At 42.6% G+C, this 19628-nt stretch overlaps 2 protein-coding genes across 6 annotated transcripts in view; one reads left to right on the top strand and one right to left on the bottom strand.

Annotated features, from left to right (window-relative positions):
- Positions 1–18939, bottom strand: part of BABAM2 (BRISC and BRCA1 A complex member 2) — a 127198-nt gene extending 108259 nt beyond the window's left edge. The window contains exons 1-4 of the mRNA XM_028724442.2: positions 18859–18939; positions 16406–16558; positions 10573–10649; positions 2184–2278 (exon numbers count right to left, since the gene is read on the bottom strand). Coding sequence (XP_028580275.1) covers positions 2184–2278; positions 10573–10649; positions 16406–16533 — 300 coding nt within the window. The 5' untranslated portion in view covers positions 16534–16558; positions 18859–18939. The remainder of the gene's footprint in view (positions 1–2183; positions 2279–10572; positions 10650–16405; positions 16559–18858) is intronic.
- Positions 18940–19086: 147 nt separating this feature from the next.
- The window catches only part of RBKS (ribokinase), a 64892-nt gene continuing 64350 nt past the window's right edge, over positions 19087–19628 (top strand). For 2 of the 5 annotated variants that reach the window (XM_028724433.2, XM_077925638.1), the window contains exon 1: positions 19087–19373. In XM_028724433.2, coding sequence (XP_028580266.2) covers positions 19102–19373 — 272 coding nt within the window. In that variant the 5' untranslated portion in view covers positions 19087–19101. The remainder of the gene's footprint in view (positions 19374–19628) is intronic. The other 3 variants (XM_028724441.2, XM_028724435.2, XM_028724436.2) reach the window with 3 other exon arrangements.

Consider the following 19628-nt stretch of genomic DNA (forward strand, 5'->3'; position numbering starts at 1 on the left):
GCTTGCCTCTAAGTAAGCAGACTTTGGATGAAAGTGTAGATGAGAAAAGTTTTACAACTTCTACCCCAATACAACATATTATTGGTTTCCTTTTCCAATTATAAAATGTCAAAAATCAAGGCAAACTGTATTGCTATATAGGGGGAAAATCAAAACAAAAAGGAACCCCCGTAAGAAAGATATTTCTGTTCCAAGTAGAACAGAAGTTACAAACTGAATTTTTTTTTTAAAAGGGGATTAACTACAGCTAATTATTTCCTAAATGACATGCACTAATCAGACAAATTACATGTTTTACTTGCACATTCGCAAGCAGTTACTTTCTCTCTGGAAAAATTCTTATGGTCCAATAATTAGAACCTAAAGGGCACAGAATTGCTAATTTCAATGATTTCTCATTAAAAAATGAAATTAAAAGGCAGGAATTGGAAAGATACTTCTTTTCAACTTGCAAAATGTGCTTCTAGGAGACTCACTGCCTCCTAGCTAAGCTTCAACATTGGCTGCATACACAAACTGTGGCTTAGCATAGGGCGGCTAAACTACAGCCCACCAGCTATTGCTGGATTAGAACTCCCCTCCTTGACCATTGGTCATGCTTCCTGGGGCTGATGGGAGTTGGAGTCCAACATCTGGAGAGCCACATGCTAGTTATCCCTTGCTTTGCACTACTGTATATGGATAAGACTACTGCTTTTATATAAATGTATTACTTGGGTGACACCAGATCCTTATCTGTAGCAATGGAGCAGTTTCTTTCCATAATATAAACACAGTGCAACAAAAACAGTTCCTCAAGGGAGGGATGATCTGTTTACCACCTTAGACAATGACATCCCTTTTTTTTGAAGGGCTGTCCATCTAGCATACTTGATTCTTGCATCCTCCCTTCCTGAAAGCATGCCTATCCTTATTACAAAACACACACTTAAATCTTCAGCTTTCAGAGTGTTGCCTAACATGATGAAACCTGGAGTACACCTTCACTTCACGTCCATGCTTCAAGGTATGAATACAAAACCTCACCCTCACAAATAGTACTTTCTGTACTATAGAATTAGCCCTTCTTAAAACCTATACAATGTTTATTAGAGGGAAATCTAACCTATTATTAGGCCTGCAGCAAGGCGTTTTACAATGAGAGGGCTAAAGACATCAGATGAAACATCTCCCATGGCCTCTACTTCTAATCTTCCCGAATGAATACTGTTCCATGCCTTTGGTCTCTACGACTCCACTCCCGCGATTGCAAGAGATGGTTATGTGGAAAGAGTTCCTCAGAGTTCCCCAATACAATATCCTACCCATATAAGAACTAAACCATTCTTAGCCTTGAAAGGCCTGCTGTCTCAAGGCAAGAATCTTGTGGTCCACAAAAATGAAAAATGGATTGATCATGAAAGGCAGAAAAGTGACAGTGGAAGTCCAGCTCAATAACAGTGGCAGGAAAAACAGATAACTCATCAGAAAAGGAAAGATTACAATGTGATCACTTTAAGGGCCATGTGGCAGCAGATTTCTTTTTTTTAAAAAAAAAAAAGGTAGAAGTATTGAAAACTCAGAGGAATATGTAAACTTTTTCAGCAGATGTCACAACAGGCAATGGAAGTCTCTCTCCAGGACTGTAGTTTCTAGCTAACTGTAATGTATTCTCTACGAAAACTAACAGTTACCACAATTATTCAATCGGTATGCTATAGAAAAAATGACCAACTATTGACAGCACCCTGATTCACGAAATTTAGGCAAAATCTAATTTACATTAGGATAATAAAAGAACATACATGTATTAAGAGAGCAGCGAAAATGCAAGACTGAAAATCTTTGTTGGGTTTGCAAATTTCAGTTCAACTTTTTTTAATTGGTTTTGTGCGTTTTCAGCCCGCTGCTGCAACCAATAGCTGAAGGTACTTATTAATTATAATTATAATAATTCAACCACATCATTAGCAAAATGCAGTTAAAAATACAGAACACATTATAATACAAAGAATCCACTAACAACAATTAGAGCAATAAATAAGCAACTTAGCCCCACCACCAAATGCCTGCCAGCACAGGCAAGGCTTGCCAATATGAAGGTGGGTGAACACACGTCATTCCAGAGCTTGAGGGCCACGGATAAGCAGCCAAGTAGGTGTCTGTATAAATGACAGCACACAAAACACTAGAGATGTACTCACATGTAAAGCTGAGGGATCAGGAAGGAACTCAGCATCCTCTCCAAAGATGAAGTCAGGAGGCAGTTCTGGATAGTAGGCATTAAAAATTATATCCCCTAAAACAAGCAAACAAGTAAGGAAATAGCTTAACGACCACAATAGCAAAGAAAAGTCTATACACACTGACTGCATTCAGGTGCAATGCAAGTCCATGGTGAGGCTAAACTATTAGCATTATCTAAAGCACTTTCTGTAAGCGAACTCGTATACATAAATTCTATACTTCAAAGTCTCCCACATCTTAGTCCGGAAGATGTATTGGCTCCTTAAAATACTGTTCTAATGGAAAAAATATGTTACTATGAACCTGTCATATAATATAATATTAATGCTACCTTTGAAGACCATTTGGAAACTGCAGTTGCTCTAGAATTATTGTTGATATTTTTATTAAAATTTATTAGATAGACACTTTATCTCGTTGCAGGCAACTCAATGCAGAGGTTGGACTAAAACTATCCATCACAGTGACTCCCAACTGGTTTCCAGGCAAGTTGATACACGAAGAGCCACCTGCTGCCAAGTGTGTACCTGTCCAGGTACGCAGGTCATCACCCAAGTCCCTGTTTCATGTTCTGCAACCATAGGCTAGCTTAGGCGATCCCAGTACTGTTTCTTTTATTGCCCTCAGATTACAGAACAGCTTCCCAAGGGAGACTCAGCTGGTCCCTTCCCTGGCATCCTTTCTGATACAGTACAAGCAAAATGCTTCTCTCTTCCAGAGAACCCTTGAGAAGCAAGGGCTAACCCACTTCAATTGTAACTTTTTGTTCTCTTACTTATTACTTCTTTGTGTGTGTGTGTTTTGTTATCTTTTAAGCTCCCTGGGTGCCTTTGAGGACAGAATTAGTCAGATATACATTTTAAACATAAGGAACATATGGGTGCAAGGCTTTGCCTCCCTGCCCCTTTGCCCACATGTATGAAACTTATTTGCTGTTCCAATATAGATCAGAGGTTGCCAACCTTTGTGGACCAGTGGGAACATTAGGAATTTTGAGAACATGCTTTGGGAGCCAAGTGAGTGTGTCATAGCGCAAGGCTGCTTGGGGGAGGGGAGGATGGCAGAACACAAAATTAGAGAGCATACTAGAAAAGGTTTAAAAAGGTAAAGGTAAAGGTACCCCTGCCCGTACGGGCCAGTCTTGCCAGACTCGGGTTGTGCGCCCATCTCACTCAAGAGGCCGGGGGCCAGCGCTGTCCGGAGACACTTCCGGGTCACGTGGCGAGCGTGACATCGCTGCTCTGGCGAGCCAGAGCTGCACACGGAAATGCCGTTTACCTTCCCGCTAGAAAGCGGTCCCTATTTATCTACTTGCACCCAGGGGTGCTTTCGAACTGCTAGGTTGGCAGGCGCTGGGACCGAGCAACGGGAGCGCACCCCGCCGCGGGGATTCGAACCGCCGACCTTTCAATCGGCAAGCCCTAGGCGCTGAGGCTTTTACCCACAGCGCCACCCGCGTCCAGAAAAGGTTTAGTCTGTTCAATTTCTGGCTGACACATACTGTTAAAGGCACAATAACCCTTTATTCCTCAATGCCAACACTAAATCAAAGCCTAGGCTGTCATCCTGTACCCACACTTATTGTGCAGTAGTATTTGCAGAAAATTACTTTTAGGGTCTACTTGATCTCAAGACAATCCCGCCACGGTAAAGATGCATCCAGGTTGCTAGGGAAAAGGAAGGGCAAACTACAGAGATTCCAAGGACTCGAACATGAGATAAAAGCAGAAAAAAGCACACTAAGTGGGAGTACGAAACAGCAGCCCTTTACAACCCCAGGGACTCCTATTGCAAACAACTCACCAATAACAACTCTTACCCATTGGCTAAAAACACTGACAAGCAGGAGCAGTCAGGCTGGCTCATTTCACAGAAATCACTTAGAAGGGTACCTGCACATTTTACTTCCTAACTTTCTTACTAGGAGGGGTAAATACTATTTTTAAATGAAAGTTCAGAGCCTGGGTCCCTGGCTCAGGGTGCCAGTGAAGAGTCTACAGGTGTCATGGTGCCCATGGGGACTGTGTTGTAGAACCCCGATTCTAGATTGTAACTGTATTGTATTCATTACAATTCATTTGTGGTTAAATGATTCAAGGTTACTTGAATCCGAGCCTCTGTTTTTTAAGCATCACTTAAATGACAATACTGCTGGTTCTTATATGGTTGTGCTCTGTTAATTATATGCTTATTATACTGTATTTTCTACTACAAGCAGCTTTGGTTTTAACAGGAAAGTGGAGTATAAACATAGCACAGAATAAACTAAACTACATCTGCAAAGTACTAATCTTTCTTAATACATCACAACAAGGATTGATAGCCTTGGCAAAATTGGTATTTGATGAAGTTCAAGAGACTATGAAACAAGGACAGACAATAAATCAAAGTGACATAAACGTGCAGTTTGGAGGGATTTGTTCACATCTGAATGCCAAGGAACTTTAAACAATTAGAGAACAGTGTAAACTAGCTATCAGTTTCGATACAAGATGCACTGTGTTCAATACAAGATGCACTGTGTTGCCACAAAGTCAATTCCTAACACGGTAAATTCAGTTTCCCCATTGACTTCCAGGGAGAGAAAAAGTCAAAACAGTGGTACTTCCCAAATGCCAACTGATTAACACACCAGAATAAGCTACCTGGATTTGAAGTATGGCAGCTGTTGTGAATGATAATTTGGAGGAGGAAAACTGATCTCTTACAAAGAGGATGCAGTGGTTAGCCGCAAAGGAAGTAGGCACTTCAGCTTGTACTCAGCACCAATCTCACAAGACAAAACCATGAACACTTCAAAATGTTCCTGTTACGACATTCTGTGACCATTTTTCATAGAATTATTCTGCTTTCAAAAGATAACAGCCACACATCTAGCAACAGGATGTTTGGTGTTCCTGTACACTGTTGTCTGCTTATAGTAATAATTTCCACAAGTGCCAATTATGAATGTCCTTTGCCCATCAAAAAACATTTTGTTCTGAACCACAAACACTGTCATTCATAATGCTTCCACATATTAACACTTTTCATCTGCTACTTATTTGCAGCTATATCACATCTATATTTGCATGGGTTTAAATATTCATTCTCTCTTAGCATAGATTTTTCATTTGAGTAGATCTGACTCAAAAAACTTGCTGCCAATCTTGCTGGATTTGTAAAGAGAGGCATGTGTAATATTGGGAAGTTGTTATATTCAGCAGACCATAACACTGAAGTATATTCTTTCTCGGTACTGTTGCAATCCTATAAGGACCCAACAATAATCATCATGGGGCAGGTCTCACCTGTTGCTTTGTAATTGTTTTAATATTTTGTGCATCACAGTCTTGTCACCTCCAACTTCACCACCATCCTGTACTGTAGGCTAGGTTAAAATAGCAAACATCATATAGACAGCTCCATGATGAACAGGGTTTGAACTGAGGTCTCATCGTGCCTCCCTGCACAACCCTGGCTGCTTTGTGATATATATATATATATATATATATATATATGCAAATGTTTTAAGGCACCAGGGGTGAGAAACATGTGACTTCTAGATGTTGTTGGACTGCAACTCCAATCATCCAATGGTCATGCTGGATGAGGCTGAGAAGTATTGGAGTCTAAGTACATATGAAGAACCATAGGTTCCCCAGACTAGTTTAAGAGCAGTAATCTTTTTCTTCATCATATATATCCAAATACATGGAACTATGCCACTGGAATTTTACCTGATATCACAGAAAAAGCCTAATGTTTTGTTTCAGACAATTCAGATACTGTTTTGTGAAATAAGATGTTAAAAAATTCATAAATTGCCTAAATAATTATTCCTTTTCAGATATAATGCACTTAGGAAAAAGCTGCCACCTGAGTTTATGTGTAATCTCAACATTTAAACTGTATAAACACGTACTCTGGATGATAAAACATTTCCTACATTTCAGGAACACATAAGCTTCTATGCTCTACTAAAATACATAGACTACTTGCTACTTGTTTTCCAGTTGCCTTTTACTGACAATTCAGAAAGCCAGTCTTTGCAACTAGTATAAGATGGTAGAATATAATTTTCTTCTTCTCAGCGATTACATGAGTATATATGAAATAGAAAAAGCTGCAACAGTAGCGGTTAAACAATTTACATTAGCTTACAATATGTTCCTCTTGTTCGGATATATTGGTGCAGCTTGCACAGGTCAGAGGCCACCCAGGCACCTTAGAAGTAACGTATCATTCTCATTGGGTGGCCATTTAAACATGAATGACAGAGGCTTGTAAACACCAATACAAAGAGACCTGTGCATGTTCAGGCAACTGAGAACGAAGCCCTTGAACTAGGATGAAATAGACAACTTATAAGGCTAAGGAAGTGTACAAACCAGAATGGTAACACACACGTGCGTCACACAGATCTGATTTTTCCATGCAAGCTTTTTGCATGTCTGTCAACAGAGGAGCACTTTCAAACTTTGTCTCAAGAGATTTTTGTTTTCCAGCTTTGTTTTCCAGCTAAGTGGCAGTGCTTTAGGGGATGTATTCATATTGTGTGCTGTTGTCCCCTTGCCTCAATTAGTACTTCCTCAATCACTCCAAGTTCAGGAAATCTGAGGGTCACTGTGGGAATGCATGCAAGTATTTGTTCACCTGTGCCTAACACATTTTTTAAAATCTTTTTTTAGATACGAGTTTTCCAATACAGTGGTGCCTCGCAAGACGAAATTAATTTGTTCCGCAAGTTTTGTCGTCTTGCGATTTTTCCGTCTTGCGAAGCACGGTTTCCCATAGGAATGCACTGAAAATCAATTAATGCGTTCCTATGGAAACCGACTTCAGACCAGGTCCGGGGACAGTCTGTCCCCCGACCTCTTCTGAAGGCTGGGGGGGGGGGACCAAGGGCTTTTCTTCCCACCCCCAGCATTTTAAAAAAAAACCGGGACAGCGGGGGACTTCTCCGCTGTCCGGGGCGATCTTAAAATGCTGGCGGGCGGGAGCGAAGCCTCCGCTGCCGCCCGCCAGCATTTTAAAAAGCCCCTGGACAGCGGGGGACTTCTCCACTGTCCCGGGGCGATTTAAAAGCCCCCGGGAAGGCAGGCAGGGGGGACAAAGACTTTTGCCCCCCGCCCGCCTTCAGAAGAGGTCCAGGACCTCTTCTGAAGGCGGGCGGGGTGCCAAAGTCTTTGCTCCCCCCCCCCCCCCCGCCTGCCTTCAAAAGCCGTCCGGGACAGCGGAGAAACACGCTGCGTTTCTCCGCTCTCCCGGGAAGGCAGGCAGGGGGGAGCAAAGACTTTTGCCCCCCGCCGGCCTTCAGAAGAGGTCCAGGACCTCTTCTGAAGGCGGGTGGGGGGCGAAAGTCTTTGCTCCCCCCCGCCTGACTTCAAAAGCCGTCCGGGACAGCGGAGAAACACGCTGCGTTTCTCCGCTCTCCCGGGAAGGCAGGCAGGGGGGAGCAAAGACTTTCACCCCCCGCCGGCCTTCAGAAGAGGTCCAGGACCTCTTCTGAAGGCGGGCGGGGGGCGAAAGTCTATGCTCCCCCCCGCCTGCCTTCAAAAGTCCGGGACAGCGGAGAAACGAAGGCTGGCGGCGGGAGGTGGTCTCTCCGCCCGCCACCAGCCTTCGGAGGAGGTCCGAGGACAGTGGGGGCGAAAGTCTATGCTCCCCCCCCGCCTGCCTTCAAAAGTCCGGGACAGCGGAGAAATGAAGGCTGGCGGCGGGAGGAGGTCTCTCCGCCCGCCACCAGCCTTCGGAGGAGGTCCGAGGACAGTGGGGAAGACGCGCTGCGCTTCCCCGCTGTCCCGGAGATTTCCCTATGGGCTTTCGTCTTGCGAAGGAAGCCCATAGGGAAATTCGTTTTGCGAAGCGCCTTCAAAACGGAAAACCCTTTCGTCTAGCGGGTTTTCCGTCTTGCGAGGCGTTCGTCTTGCAGGGCACCACTGTATACTATACTTACACAAAACACTGGGTTTATTAAAAGAACCCCAATTGTGTTTGCCCCACTTTATCCATCAATTGGGAATGTCCAAATTAAACAGGGGGTAGGGAGCGATGGCTGCCACTTGGATGAGGCCAATGTCATGTGGATGTGAAAAACATGCACACCTCAAATCCACTTTAAACTGCTGTGTGTACACAGCCAAAAAGACAAACATCAAGCACATCAATGGCTAAACCCTCTTCCACAGAGTAAATACTGATTTTTGAAAAATTATTTCTACAGGAGGCCCAAAGAAGTCACCTGTCTGAATCTCCCACATGACAGCAACTCATGAAAAATGATTCCCCTCATTAATATGGGACTTGGTTCATTTTCTCTAACTATCTGATATATTTTAATAAACTTACCTGGAGAAAGAATTACGTAATGAATGCTAGTGTGTCATGAGGATATTCACACCCTACCTTGAAGCAGAAGCTTAGATAAGATCAGCTTCATGTCCTTTGCATATGAGCTCCCTATGGATATTCTAGAATCTGATAGCTGGCTACCAAACCAAGCAATACTCATGACCGTTGGGAGGAGCACAGAGAGAAGAAACATCATGGTGCATATATAACAGTGAAACTGGGTGCCTTCATCTTCCCCAGCTGCAATAAAACACGCCTCTCTCATATAGGTCTCTACAGCCACAGCAGGCGCTGTAACTCACCAACGGTTTGACCTTACCCTCAATGGCACACTCTCCCATTGTTTCTTGAGAAAGATGGATGCCAACAACTCATTGCCATTTTAGGAAATGAGCATCGCATTTGGTCAATTACAGCAATAAAGAAATTAAAAGCTATACTTGCTCCTTTGTTTCCTGATGCCATTTTTCTTTCATGTGACTTGCACAATTAACAGTTTCAAAGATCTCAATCTAATATAAAACCACACACAGGCAACAGAATGAACTCCAAAAGCGGTAACCCACAAAACCAGATGCTACCACATCATGTAAGATGCCATCTTTAACTCCACTGAATTAGATGTTTCCACCACTGATGTAATAGGTTTGGATTGCATCTTAGGGGGGTGATTCACTGACCACTTCCCACTTGCTTTCTCCCACTGACTTCAAAACACTTTCTTGGTTTATGGTCCACTTTAAGAGTGATGTGATGTGGAGTGTGTGAGAGGGATGTAGTCCAAACTGAGATCTGTCAACCAACGCCTGTAAAGAAGAGACACTTACTAGAAAAGCTTCACCATTGGAACAACAACTGTCCACAAAAAGCAACCAAAGAGATCAATAGTATTAGAAACTCTCCTAAAACAGAGCCCCACATAATGCCAGAGACTGATGACTGCACAGGAGAGAGCTGAGACCTTTGGAAACCTGCCTGCCAGGCTCAATTCCTCCACCTCCCAGGACTAAGGACCTGGGTATACATCCCTCAAGGCCAAATGCCTTCCCCAGAAGGGACTCCACTGGGTTTGCTACACAGGCAGATTTTGTTTTATTCCCCAGCTGCAACAGGGACAGATCTACTAGACCAACTGCCAGATCATGTCAGCTGCAGGAGAAACGAGCCCTCGTGGTTTAAAAAGACTGCACTGGAGGGGAGACCTGCCCTTCAGTGCCTCATCCAATCTTGCCTCCCCATTCCCTGCACTGCACTCTCTCCTCAAGCCAGGCATTTATTGGATGCAGAACAAGGGCTGCAATGGCTGCTGTCGTGAGAGCCAGTTTCATAAAGCCTGGAAGCTTTAACAAGGTTGGTTAACAAACTGGTAAAAGGGAGTCAATGCACATGCATATTTTAACAGATATAGAAGATGCAACAGAAACACTGTTTATTTAAAACATGTGTTACCCCACTCTTCAACATTACAACTCCCAAGGCAGCTTAACAATACATGGGGAGGAATACAACATCATGCTAAGACCATCGCTCCATCAGGGCAATCATTTTGGCTTGCCAGATGGAAAAAAAAAACCCATCCCTCCTTCCCCTGTATGATGTTCTGGTTATTTTCCTGACACCCTCTACCCCGTGAGCTTATTTCAGGGGACACGGGGGTGGGAGGGAGAAAGCCTCATTGCATGAGCAGTACTCATTGTGCAGGGTTTCTGCTAATGGGACTCACTGGTTCAATTACGTTCATTTAAAATACATAAATAACCAAATGATCAGCATATAAAAAAATAAACACATGGCTAAAAGCAACAGAAATGTATTTTCATAAACCACCACAATTAGAACAGAGTTAACAAACATTATCTAAAACATTTAGGGGAATAGAAATGTCTTCTATCAGTCTTGTACCAAATGAAGGTTCAGCACCATGAAAGCCTCCCTGGGGAGAGCATTCCATACAGCAGGCACTTTCCCCAGTTAGTCTCAGAAGGTAGCTGACTTTAAAGTTTGAGCACTTACATTTTAGTGTTTCTCCAGCATATGGAATATGCAACTTAAAGCGATCACAGCTGGGCCCAAGAGTCAAGGACATGCAGCTAGAAGGGAAAGAAGAGGGAATTGAAGGACCAAGATGCACACAATATCAGAGTCTGATCAATGAGCAACACATGCCCAGATTAAATGACAAAGGCATTAGGTAAATGCATAGGAAAACCAAAGTAATCAGAAATCTGAAAGTCATGATTGGTGTCGGCTTTTATTTACTGTAAAGCACTCATGTAAAGTATGTAAAGTACTTTAGAAATAAAAACACAGTACAGGATCTCTTGTCCATTCCAGTTGCTCCTGTTAACAAATAAAAGTAGGAAACTGCTCCTCATCCACATTTCCTTATGTGTTCTTCAATACTTTTATTATTGTTAGCTGCTCTGAGCCCGGCTTCAGCTGGGGAGGGCGGGATATAAATAAAATTTTATTATTATTATTATTAATGGCTCCTGTCCAAAAAGAAAAGAGCAATGGCTGCAACAGTTCCTCCATATATTGCATGTGGACTTGCTTTCTCTCAAGGAAAACATCCCCATAATATAATAAAATACCTCCTGTTAACAAATAAAAGTAGGAAACTGCTCCTCATCCACATTTCCTTATGTGTTCTTCAATACTTTTATTATTGTTAGCTGCTCTGAGCCCGGCTTCAGCTGGGGAGGGCGGGATATAAATAAAATTTTATTATTATTATTATTAATGGCTCCTGTCCAAAAAGAAAAGAGCAATGGCTGCAACAGTTCCTCCATATATTGCATGTGGACTTGCTTTCTCTCAAGGAAAACATCCCCATAATATAATAAAATACCTAATACCTACCTCAGATGGCTACAGTGGTGCCTCGCAAGACGAAATTAATTCGTTCCGCGAGTTTTGTCGTCTTGCGATTTTTTTCGTCTTGCGAAGCACGGTGTCGGGAAAGTTTTGGAAAAGCTTCAAAAATCACCAAAGTCTTTAAAAACCTCAAAAAAGGCTACCACACTACCACCAAAGTCTTTAAAAACCTCAAAAAAGGCTACCACACTATGCTATGAGTTGCTCCTCGAAGTCAAGTCGCAACTGTATTAACGGTGTTAAGAAAAAGGAAACAAACTTGCAAGACGTTTCCGTCTTGCGAAGCAAGCCCATAGGGAAAATCGTCTTGCGAAGCAGCTCAAAAAACAAAAAACCCTTTCGTCTAGCGAGTTTTTTGTCTTGCGAGGCATTCATCTTGCGAGGTACCACTGTATTATGACTGCAGTCCTATGCACTGCTATAGGTGGGAGTTCAATGAATACAGTGGGGGGTTACATAAAAGTAAACATGCATAGGATTCACTTGCCTCTTTAGTAAGCCATTCAATAACCTTCTCAACCCTTTATTAACTGACTTTTATACGATACAAGGAATTATTCTGTGTCGTTGTCACATTTATGCTATAGCCTTGCTGTATTCGGGGGTTTTCCTTGAAGTTTTCATTTATAAATATGTATGTCTTTATTATCTTATATAACATCAGACTTCCTCCCCACCCCACTTCACACATCTGACAAAAAATTCAAAAAGGTTGCTTTTAAAAAAACCAAAGCCATTTGGGGATTCTCTGTGAAGAGCTGCCAATAGGGATGATCTAAAAATAACTCCAGCGTACTGCCATGGGCACCTTTGGCCATGCTCAGTGTCACTGCTCACCACTAAACAGTCATCACATGTCCCCAAGATGTAGAGAGGGAGGAGAGAGTTGGCAGTGGATACAGAATCAAAATCAAGCAGTGAGTGACCACCAGTGCATGAGAGGGTTGCACCCCAAGCAGAAACACTGGCCTGTGAATAATTTCCCTTGTGGTCTACCATTAAAGGCTCCACATTTAAGTTTCGCCCCAGCATGGCCCGATATTCTAAACACCTATTCAAACTCATGGACAGATCCATCTTTTTGCACTGAACTCCCAACATCCATTGAAACAATCACAAATGCATGACATTTAACTTCACAAGTTCCCTATAACACATCAGCAGCAGATTATTGCTTATTGGACATCATACTGAGCTGTAGCTTGGCATGTGATTCCAACCTTCCTTGTAAATCATAGATTTGAAGAGTGTTTAGTCCAGCCTCATGTTCAGTGCTAGAGCATACCTAATGAAAGGTTGTCCCCACCCCTGTAAGTAATTGGGTTCCTTGTCAAACTGATCTTTCAGGTATTTCTTCCAAGGTCTCATTAAAATCTACCTTCCTATAACTTACGCCCATCAATCTAGTCCTGCTGTCTGGGGCAGCAGAGGACAAGTCTTTGCTCTCTTCATTTGACAGCTCTTCAGACATCTGAAGAATGCAATCATGCCCACTGTCCCTGCACCCTTGTCTTCTCATCTTCTAGATAAACATACCCAGTTGGAATAAAAAAGGTATTTCTGATTTTGCAAATAAACCACTTCATTTAGTTCACTACAGAATAGCAGGGGGAGAAAGGATAATATACTTTATGGTGTAATAGAGATAATAATAAGAGCATCCTTAAAAGCAACACTAAGTATTTTCCAGGCTGTTAAGATTCTGCTTTTTAAAACACACACACACACACACACACACACACACACACACACACACATATATATATCTATAAAAATACTGGTCTAGAAATGAGAGCTAACAGCAGCTGCGGCTACATTTTGTCAAATTACTTTTTGATAAAGCTACACAAGAGATTTCAAAAGCAGGTACTTTCTGAGCAAAAAGTATTAGTTAGCAAAATACTTTTAAGGAGCTACAAATGCTGTCAAGAGAAAAGGAAGTAGTAGTGAGAAAATTGAGCATTAATAGTGGTTCCCAAGATATAAATCAAATAGATGCAGGCACCATACAAGAAAACTGAAGCATATCCTGCAACATTTCCTGGTTGTGTAAAGTCGTATCTTGCTTGCTTTTGCTCTGCCCCCATCCACAGAGTAGAGAAAGCTTATCCACAAGTTTGCCGTATCATATTATGAGCCTTCTGTAACAGTAGTTCTAAAATATTAAACTTTGGGTGCTTTGGGGGGAGAAAGTGTCTTGAAGTTGTCCAAGTTACACATTCAGATACTTAAAGGCAAACTCAAACTCATTTCACAAAACCAACACAGCTGTGTTAGCACCAAAAAAATAAGATTTGGAAATATGACTGCCCCTCACTACTATGCTAAATAATGGCAGAAATACAGTTAGCAAGGGGTTCAGCTTATCTAGGCTAAATAGACAGTTGCCTTGTTGTAGCAGAGTTTAACTCTGCCTGATGGATCAAGTTTGCAGTCTGAGAGTGCTCCTGGATCCTGTAGGCTCCAAGAAGCCAAGGTAGCAGCCATGGCCAGAAACATTTACATCATGCTTTGGCTAGTATACCAGCTGGACCGTCTCCTAGAAAAGGCCACCACTATGCATGCCATTATCAACTTTGGACTGGACTACTGCAACGTACTATATGCGAGGATGTTTTCAGACACTTTGATCAGTACAGAGTGCAGAAGATAGAGTTCGTGATTCAGATGAACCAGGATTATTCACTGGTTGTCAATTAATTTCCAAGACTATTTCAAAGTGTTTCTTTTACCTTGATGCCTGTCCCCTTTTTAATTTTTAGCCAAGCTTGTAAAGCTGAATGCGCACAAGTTAAATGTATTTAAGTTGCGAGTTATCTGTGTTGAAATGATACGGTCATTATGCCTGGTAGCCACTGACAGTCTTATCTTTCAAGCCACTTTCAAAGATGCGGCTATCATCACATCTTTGACTAAGTGCTGTGTGCAAAAGTGCATCCTTTAGTCTGCCCTGTATCTGATGACCCTTTCTTCTAATATTATGATAGAGAGAACATAACATATCTTTCTCCACACAATGCATAATCTCTCACACACCTACCATGTCTAACCTCATTCACCTTTTTTACAAGCTAAAAAGACGCAGATGTTGTAACCTGTCCTTGAGCCCCTTCCTTGATCATTTGGCTGCCTTTTTCTGCAACTTTTCCAGCTCTGCAAAATCCTTTCTGAGACATGGTGACCAAAACTGTACACAGTATTTCAAGTGTGGTTGCACAACAGATCTTTATTTGGTATTGTTTTGTCAGTTTTATTTTATTTATTCCTTTTCTAATTACACCCAATGTGGAATTTGTACCTTTTCAATAGTGATGCCTAGATTTGCAATTCACTGCCCAGGTGAGCCTCTTTACTTGATTTTTTGGGGCACCAAGTCTAGATGCTGCCATTCAGATGAGCATGTATGACTTAGGCAGTGGTCAACTTCGGCAGTTTTAAATCTCGCTACTGCTGGTGTTTCAATTTATTTATTTATTTTACTATTTTTTATGAATTTGTTGGTTGATCGTTGTTTATTTTTGTATCTTATTATGGGTATTATTAGTCACCTTAGGTGTCTTTAAATAGGCTGAAAGAGGCAGCATAAAATATTTAAATAAAATAGGTTACAGGGGAGTTTCCCAGAAAAAGCAAGACCTATTCTATATTAAAATTATATGAGCAAATCCCTAGGTTAAGAACGTGCTTATTATGTTGTGTGAGCTGTGCTCAATTATTCCCCACAGCTCAGAAATGTCAGCTGTCAGAACAGACCCACTAATGAAGAAATCAGCACAGAAACATGTCATAGTGTTCGTGCTTGACAGCAGTGTCAGCCACTGAAATTTATTACTATTGCTTCTCTAGACTTGTGGTTGTGGCTGATACAACACCAAGGTATACTGAGGGTTCATTGGATATCAGTAATGTATGCAAAGTTACAGCTACCATCCCTCATCTATTGGTGGCCTTCTGGCCAGGTAGAAGAGTCATGTTTAGGAACATAGTTCACCTAGCTCAATACATTGTATGGAAGCAGCATTCCAGGGTTTCAGATAGGGCTATTCTCCCTATGTAAAGATTTTTGAGACTGAACCTTGGACCTTTTGCTTGCAAAGCATGCACTATAATAAAAGTTCTTCCTCAGCCCAATCCTAGTCCTAAGGTAAAAAAGGTAAAGGGCCCCTGGACAATTAAGACTAGTCAAATTTGACTATGGGGTTCGGTGCTCATCTCTGCTTTCAGGCTGAGGGAGCCGGCGTTTGCCCGCAGACAGCTTTTTCGGGTCATGTGGCCAGCATGACTAAACTGATTCTGGTGCACGGAATACCGTGGCAAGTGCCAGAGTGCATGGAAATGCAGTTTACCTTCCTGCTGCAGCGGTACCTATTTATCTACTTGTGCTGGTATGCTTTTGAACTGCTAGGTTGGCAGGTGCTGGGCAAAGCAACGGGAGCTCACCCCGTTGCATGGATTTGAACTGCTGACCTTACGATCAGCAAGCCCAAGAGGCTCAGTGGTTTAGACCACAGCACCACCCGTGTCCCTAGATCTAGTGCTAAGCCTCCATCTAGCATTATTGCCAACAGTAAAAGATGAAAGGTGGTATTCAACAACAAGAAAATTCTTACACAATATAACTAGCATTTAATAGTAACATCTTAAGAAAAGTTAACTTTGGGGAAGCCCTATTTTTCAGATTATGTATAGCCAAATACTTAAGACAGGCATTTAGGGTTGGATACAAAACCAAATGTGATATGGAAATGAAATGCTCAAACACATTAGATTCATTTCTGAAATCAATTACCAAGCTCTACCAATGAATAATAATATTAAATCCAATTGTGTTGCACTACACATCACGATTTCTATAGCCTTGCTAAAACTTCTTAAATTTCTTCATTCTTCATTCCAAATAAATTGAATGTGATTACTGACAACAAAAATTGGCACATAGACATTATTTGAATTCATTAAGGGCACTTACCCAGATTTCAGATCTGTAATCCTTAAACAGTTAGTTGCATCCAATCCGACTTTTCCATTCCTGACCACATTAGAAACAAAAGGAGAAAGTGCTGGAGATATTCTGTGCAAAGCAACTTCAGGGGACATCCTAATCTGCAAGGTGCACGCAGTTCTGCAAGGAAAAATAATTGTGAACGTATCAAAGGGAAGCCACACAATTTCTATACATATCTTAAAAGAGACGACTCTTGAGACCTGACATACAAGGCAGGGCCAAAGACAAGGCAAGCAAGGAAAGGATGATGAAAGCAAGCAACTTTTTAAAAAAGGCTGATGCAAGTAGGGGCCAAGGGAAAGGAAATGGAAGCAAAGCCTGCTGGGAACAGGGGGCACATTTGGGCTAGCTGCTGCCCATCCACTTGGCTATGGTCCACAGTTATAGCCACACAACCATTTGCCCTCCTAACATTTAGTAAGCATCTCACTCATAAAACATGGTTCTCTCATTTTGTTCAGTGGTCCATTATAAAATACAATGCAACTTATGACCTAACAAGATGAGAATAGCCCACCACTGACTTGATAAATCTTCTGGTTCTGCTGGTTGCTTGTGGTGACAAAAGCAGAGGTGGTTGTCAGGCTCTTGGCAGACAACTGTATCCAGCTGATGGGCTGTGCTCAACTCAGTGTGTCACCAGTTGTGCAGGCCTGATAGTTACTTCAGCAGTTGGACAGTGCCCTTTTTATTAATCTCTCAATGAGCTTAGTGACCATTAACACATTTTAAAGTTTACCAGAGTATAAAATTTACCTACCATTCCAAACAATTTACTAAAATACCTTGTTAAGTCAGAACCGAGATAAAATATGCTGTGCTTATTATTTTTATCCAAATAAAATTGGGAGAAAAGTGTCTCTTAGTAACAATAGAAAACTTAACGTGCTTTGAATTTCTGCCCAAATACTACATATGAGATTGCATTAAACTTTGTAAGTAGTATATAACAATATTCATATAAAAGTGCAGAAGACTACAGTGCTGCAAACAAAACTGAACATTTCAGAAATAAGATAAATGGTTAAATTCCATTGAATCATTTCCCACTTTTATTTATAGATTCATAAATTTATAAATTGTTTACACAACCCTCACATGAAGCTGTCTTATCCCAAGTCAGAGCACTGGTCCATCTAGCCCAGTACTGTCAACTCTGACTGGAAGCAGTTCTTCAAGCTCCTATCCTCATATCGATGGTAGGCAGCCGGCACTTGTTTTTGTAGGGCACCCTTACCTTTGACAGCTATGTGTTGTAAGTTTTCCTCAACGTAACATAAAATACTCATACTTGGTATGCACAGATAGCTGTTCAAGCGCCGAACGCACACTTCACACATGTCATATCACAACAACCTTACACGGTAGACTAGAATTATTATACCTGTTTCCCAATTTTGAAATGTTAAAATGACTGTAAAATTAATGAAATGTATAAACTTGGAAAGTGTGTGTGTGTGTGTGTGTGTGTGTGTATATATACTTAAAAGAATTATTATACCCATGATTCTAGATTCAGGTAGGTAGCAGTGTTGGTCTGACGCAGTCAAAATAAATAATTTTTTTGGTCCAGTAGCACCTTAGAGACCAACTAAGTTTGTTCTGGGTACAGTGGTACCTCAGGTTAAGAACTTAATTCGTTCTGGAGGTCCATTCTTAACCTGAAACTGTTCTTAACCTGAGGTACCACTTTAGCTAATGGGGCGTTCTGCTGCCGGCGCCATGCGATATCTGTTCTCATCCTGAAGCAAAGTTCTTAACCCGAGGTATTATTTCTGGGTTAGCAGAGTCTGTAACCTGAAGCGTCTGTAACCCGAGGTACCACTGTATAAGCTTTTATGTGGTCTCTAAGGTGCTACTGGACCAATTTTTTATTTATTTATTATACCCATATTGCAGATGCAGCGGATCCAGTTAAATGGCTGCTTAAGCTCATGGCAGAGATGATGCCTGAGCCAGGGGACTTATCCACTACAACTGGCTTTCTACCTGTAGCAAGAATGAGTGGCACATGAGTCCAGCAAGGGCACCAGCTGCTGCAACCCTGCAATCTGTTAAGAAGCACAGGAAACGGGTATTATGAGCAGCAGTATTGATTCATAAATGAACAGCACCTACAAGTAAGTGCAGCACAAGCCTTACACACAATTGGTAGTGGCTGTTTCCTATAAAACGGTCTCCCCCCGTCAAATGCCCAGGTCTGAGGGGTTGTTGTCCCTCCCCCCCCCCCCCAGCCAAGCCAAGCCCCTTCCTTCAGGCTTTGCTCCCCTAATAAGAAGAGAAAGAGGAGGGGTGGAGAAACCCCACCAGCATCCACCCAGCCTGAAGGGGAACCATCCTTGCCCCCCACCCCACCCCCTGTTGCTGTGTGTAAAGGGAGACTGCACGGGGGGGGGGGGGAGTACGGGCAAACAAACCTCCAAGAAACCCAGCAGCTGCCACTCGCCTTGCCCGCGCGCCTGCGTAGACCCTCCCACTCCGCCCAGCACGCTCCTGCGTGCGCGCTCGCGCGCCAATCTCCTGCAGAAAAGCCAAGCGCGCACCCGATAGGCAGTTTTTTTAAAAAAAAGAAAATCGGGGCTTCCGTGGATATATAGGCGACTAAAGCGCGCCTGAAGAAAAAAAAATTCGCCCCCGTTAGAACGGGCAGCAGAGTTATAATGGGGTGCTCTGATAACGGTGTGCTGAGCTCGCTCCGCAGTCGAAGTTCGGGAAAGCGCAAAGTAAAAACTCAGGCGCCTTGGCGGGCGCACATAGCGCGCAGGCGAAGGACCCCCCTGTGGCAAAGCGGGGTGAGCGGTGGTTGGAGATCTAGTGCCCAGGCAGCTCAGGTAGATGCGAGTCAGGTTAGGTGCTGTGGTCCTAAACCTCTCTCTGACATGGCAGCTGCTGAGGTCGTGGTGGTGGGATCCTGTATGACTGATCTGGTGAGGTTAGTATGGCAAATGGGATCCTCTGCTGGTGCTGCTGCGCCCCCTGTTTTACCAGCTGCTTCGGTTTTCTTAAGGCTCTTTCACCGAAGTGGCTGCAGAGTCCAGGGAGAGGAGGAGGCGTGTTGGAGGCTGCAGCCCTGCAAGCCCAAGCCTCTGGAAGTAGAGAGAAGGGGGAGGGAAAGAGCAAACTCTGGTCTTAGTGGCGAAGTTCATCATGGCCAACTGGAATGGAAAGAGTTGCAAAGAGAGCAGGA

The sequence above is a fragment of the Podarcis muralis genome, chromosome 3 (genome assembly GCF_964188315.1).
Source record: "Podarcis muralis chromosome 3, rPodMur119.hap1.1, whole genome shotgun sequence".
NCBI classification, from domain to species: Eukaryota; Metazoa; Chordata; class Lepidosauria; order Squamata; family Lacertidae; genus Podarcis; species Podarcis muralis.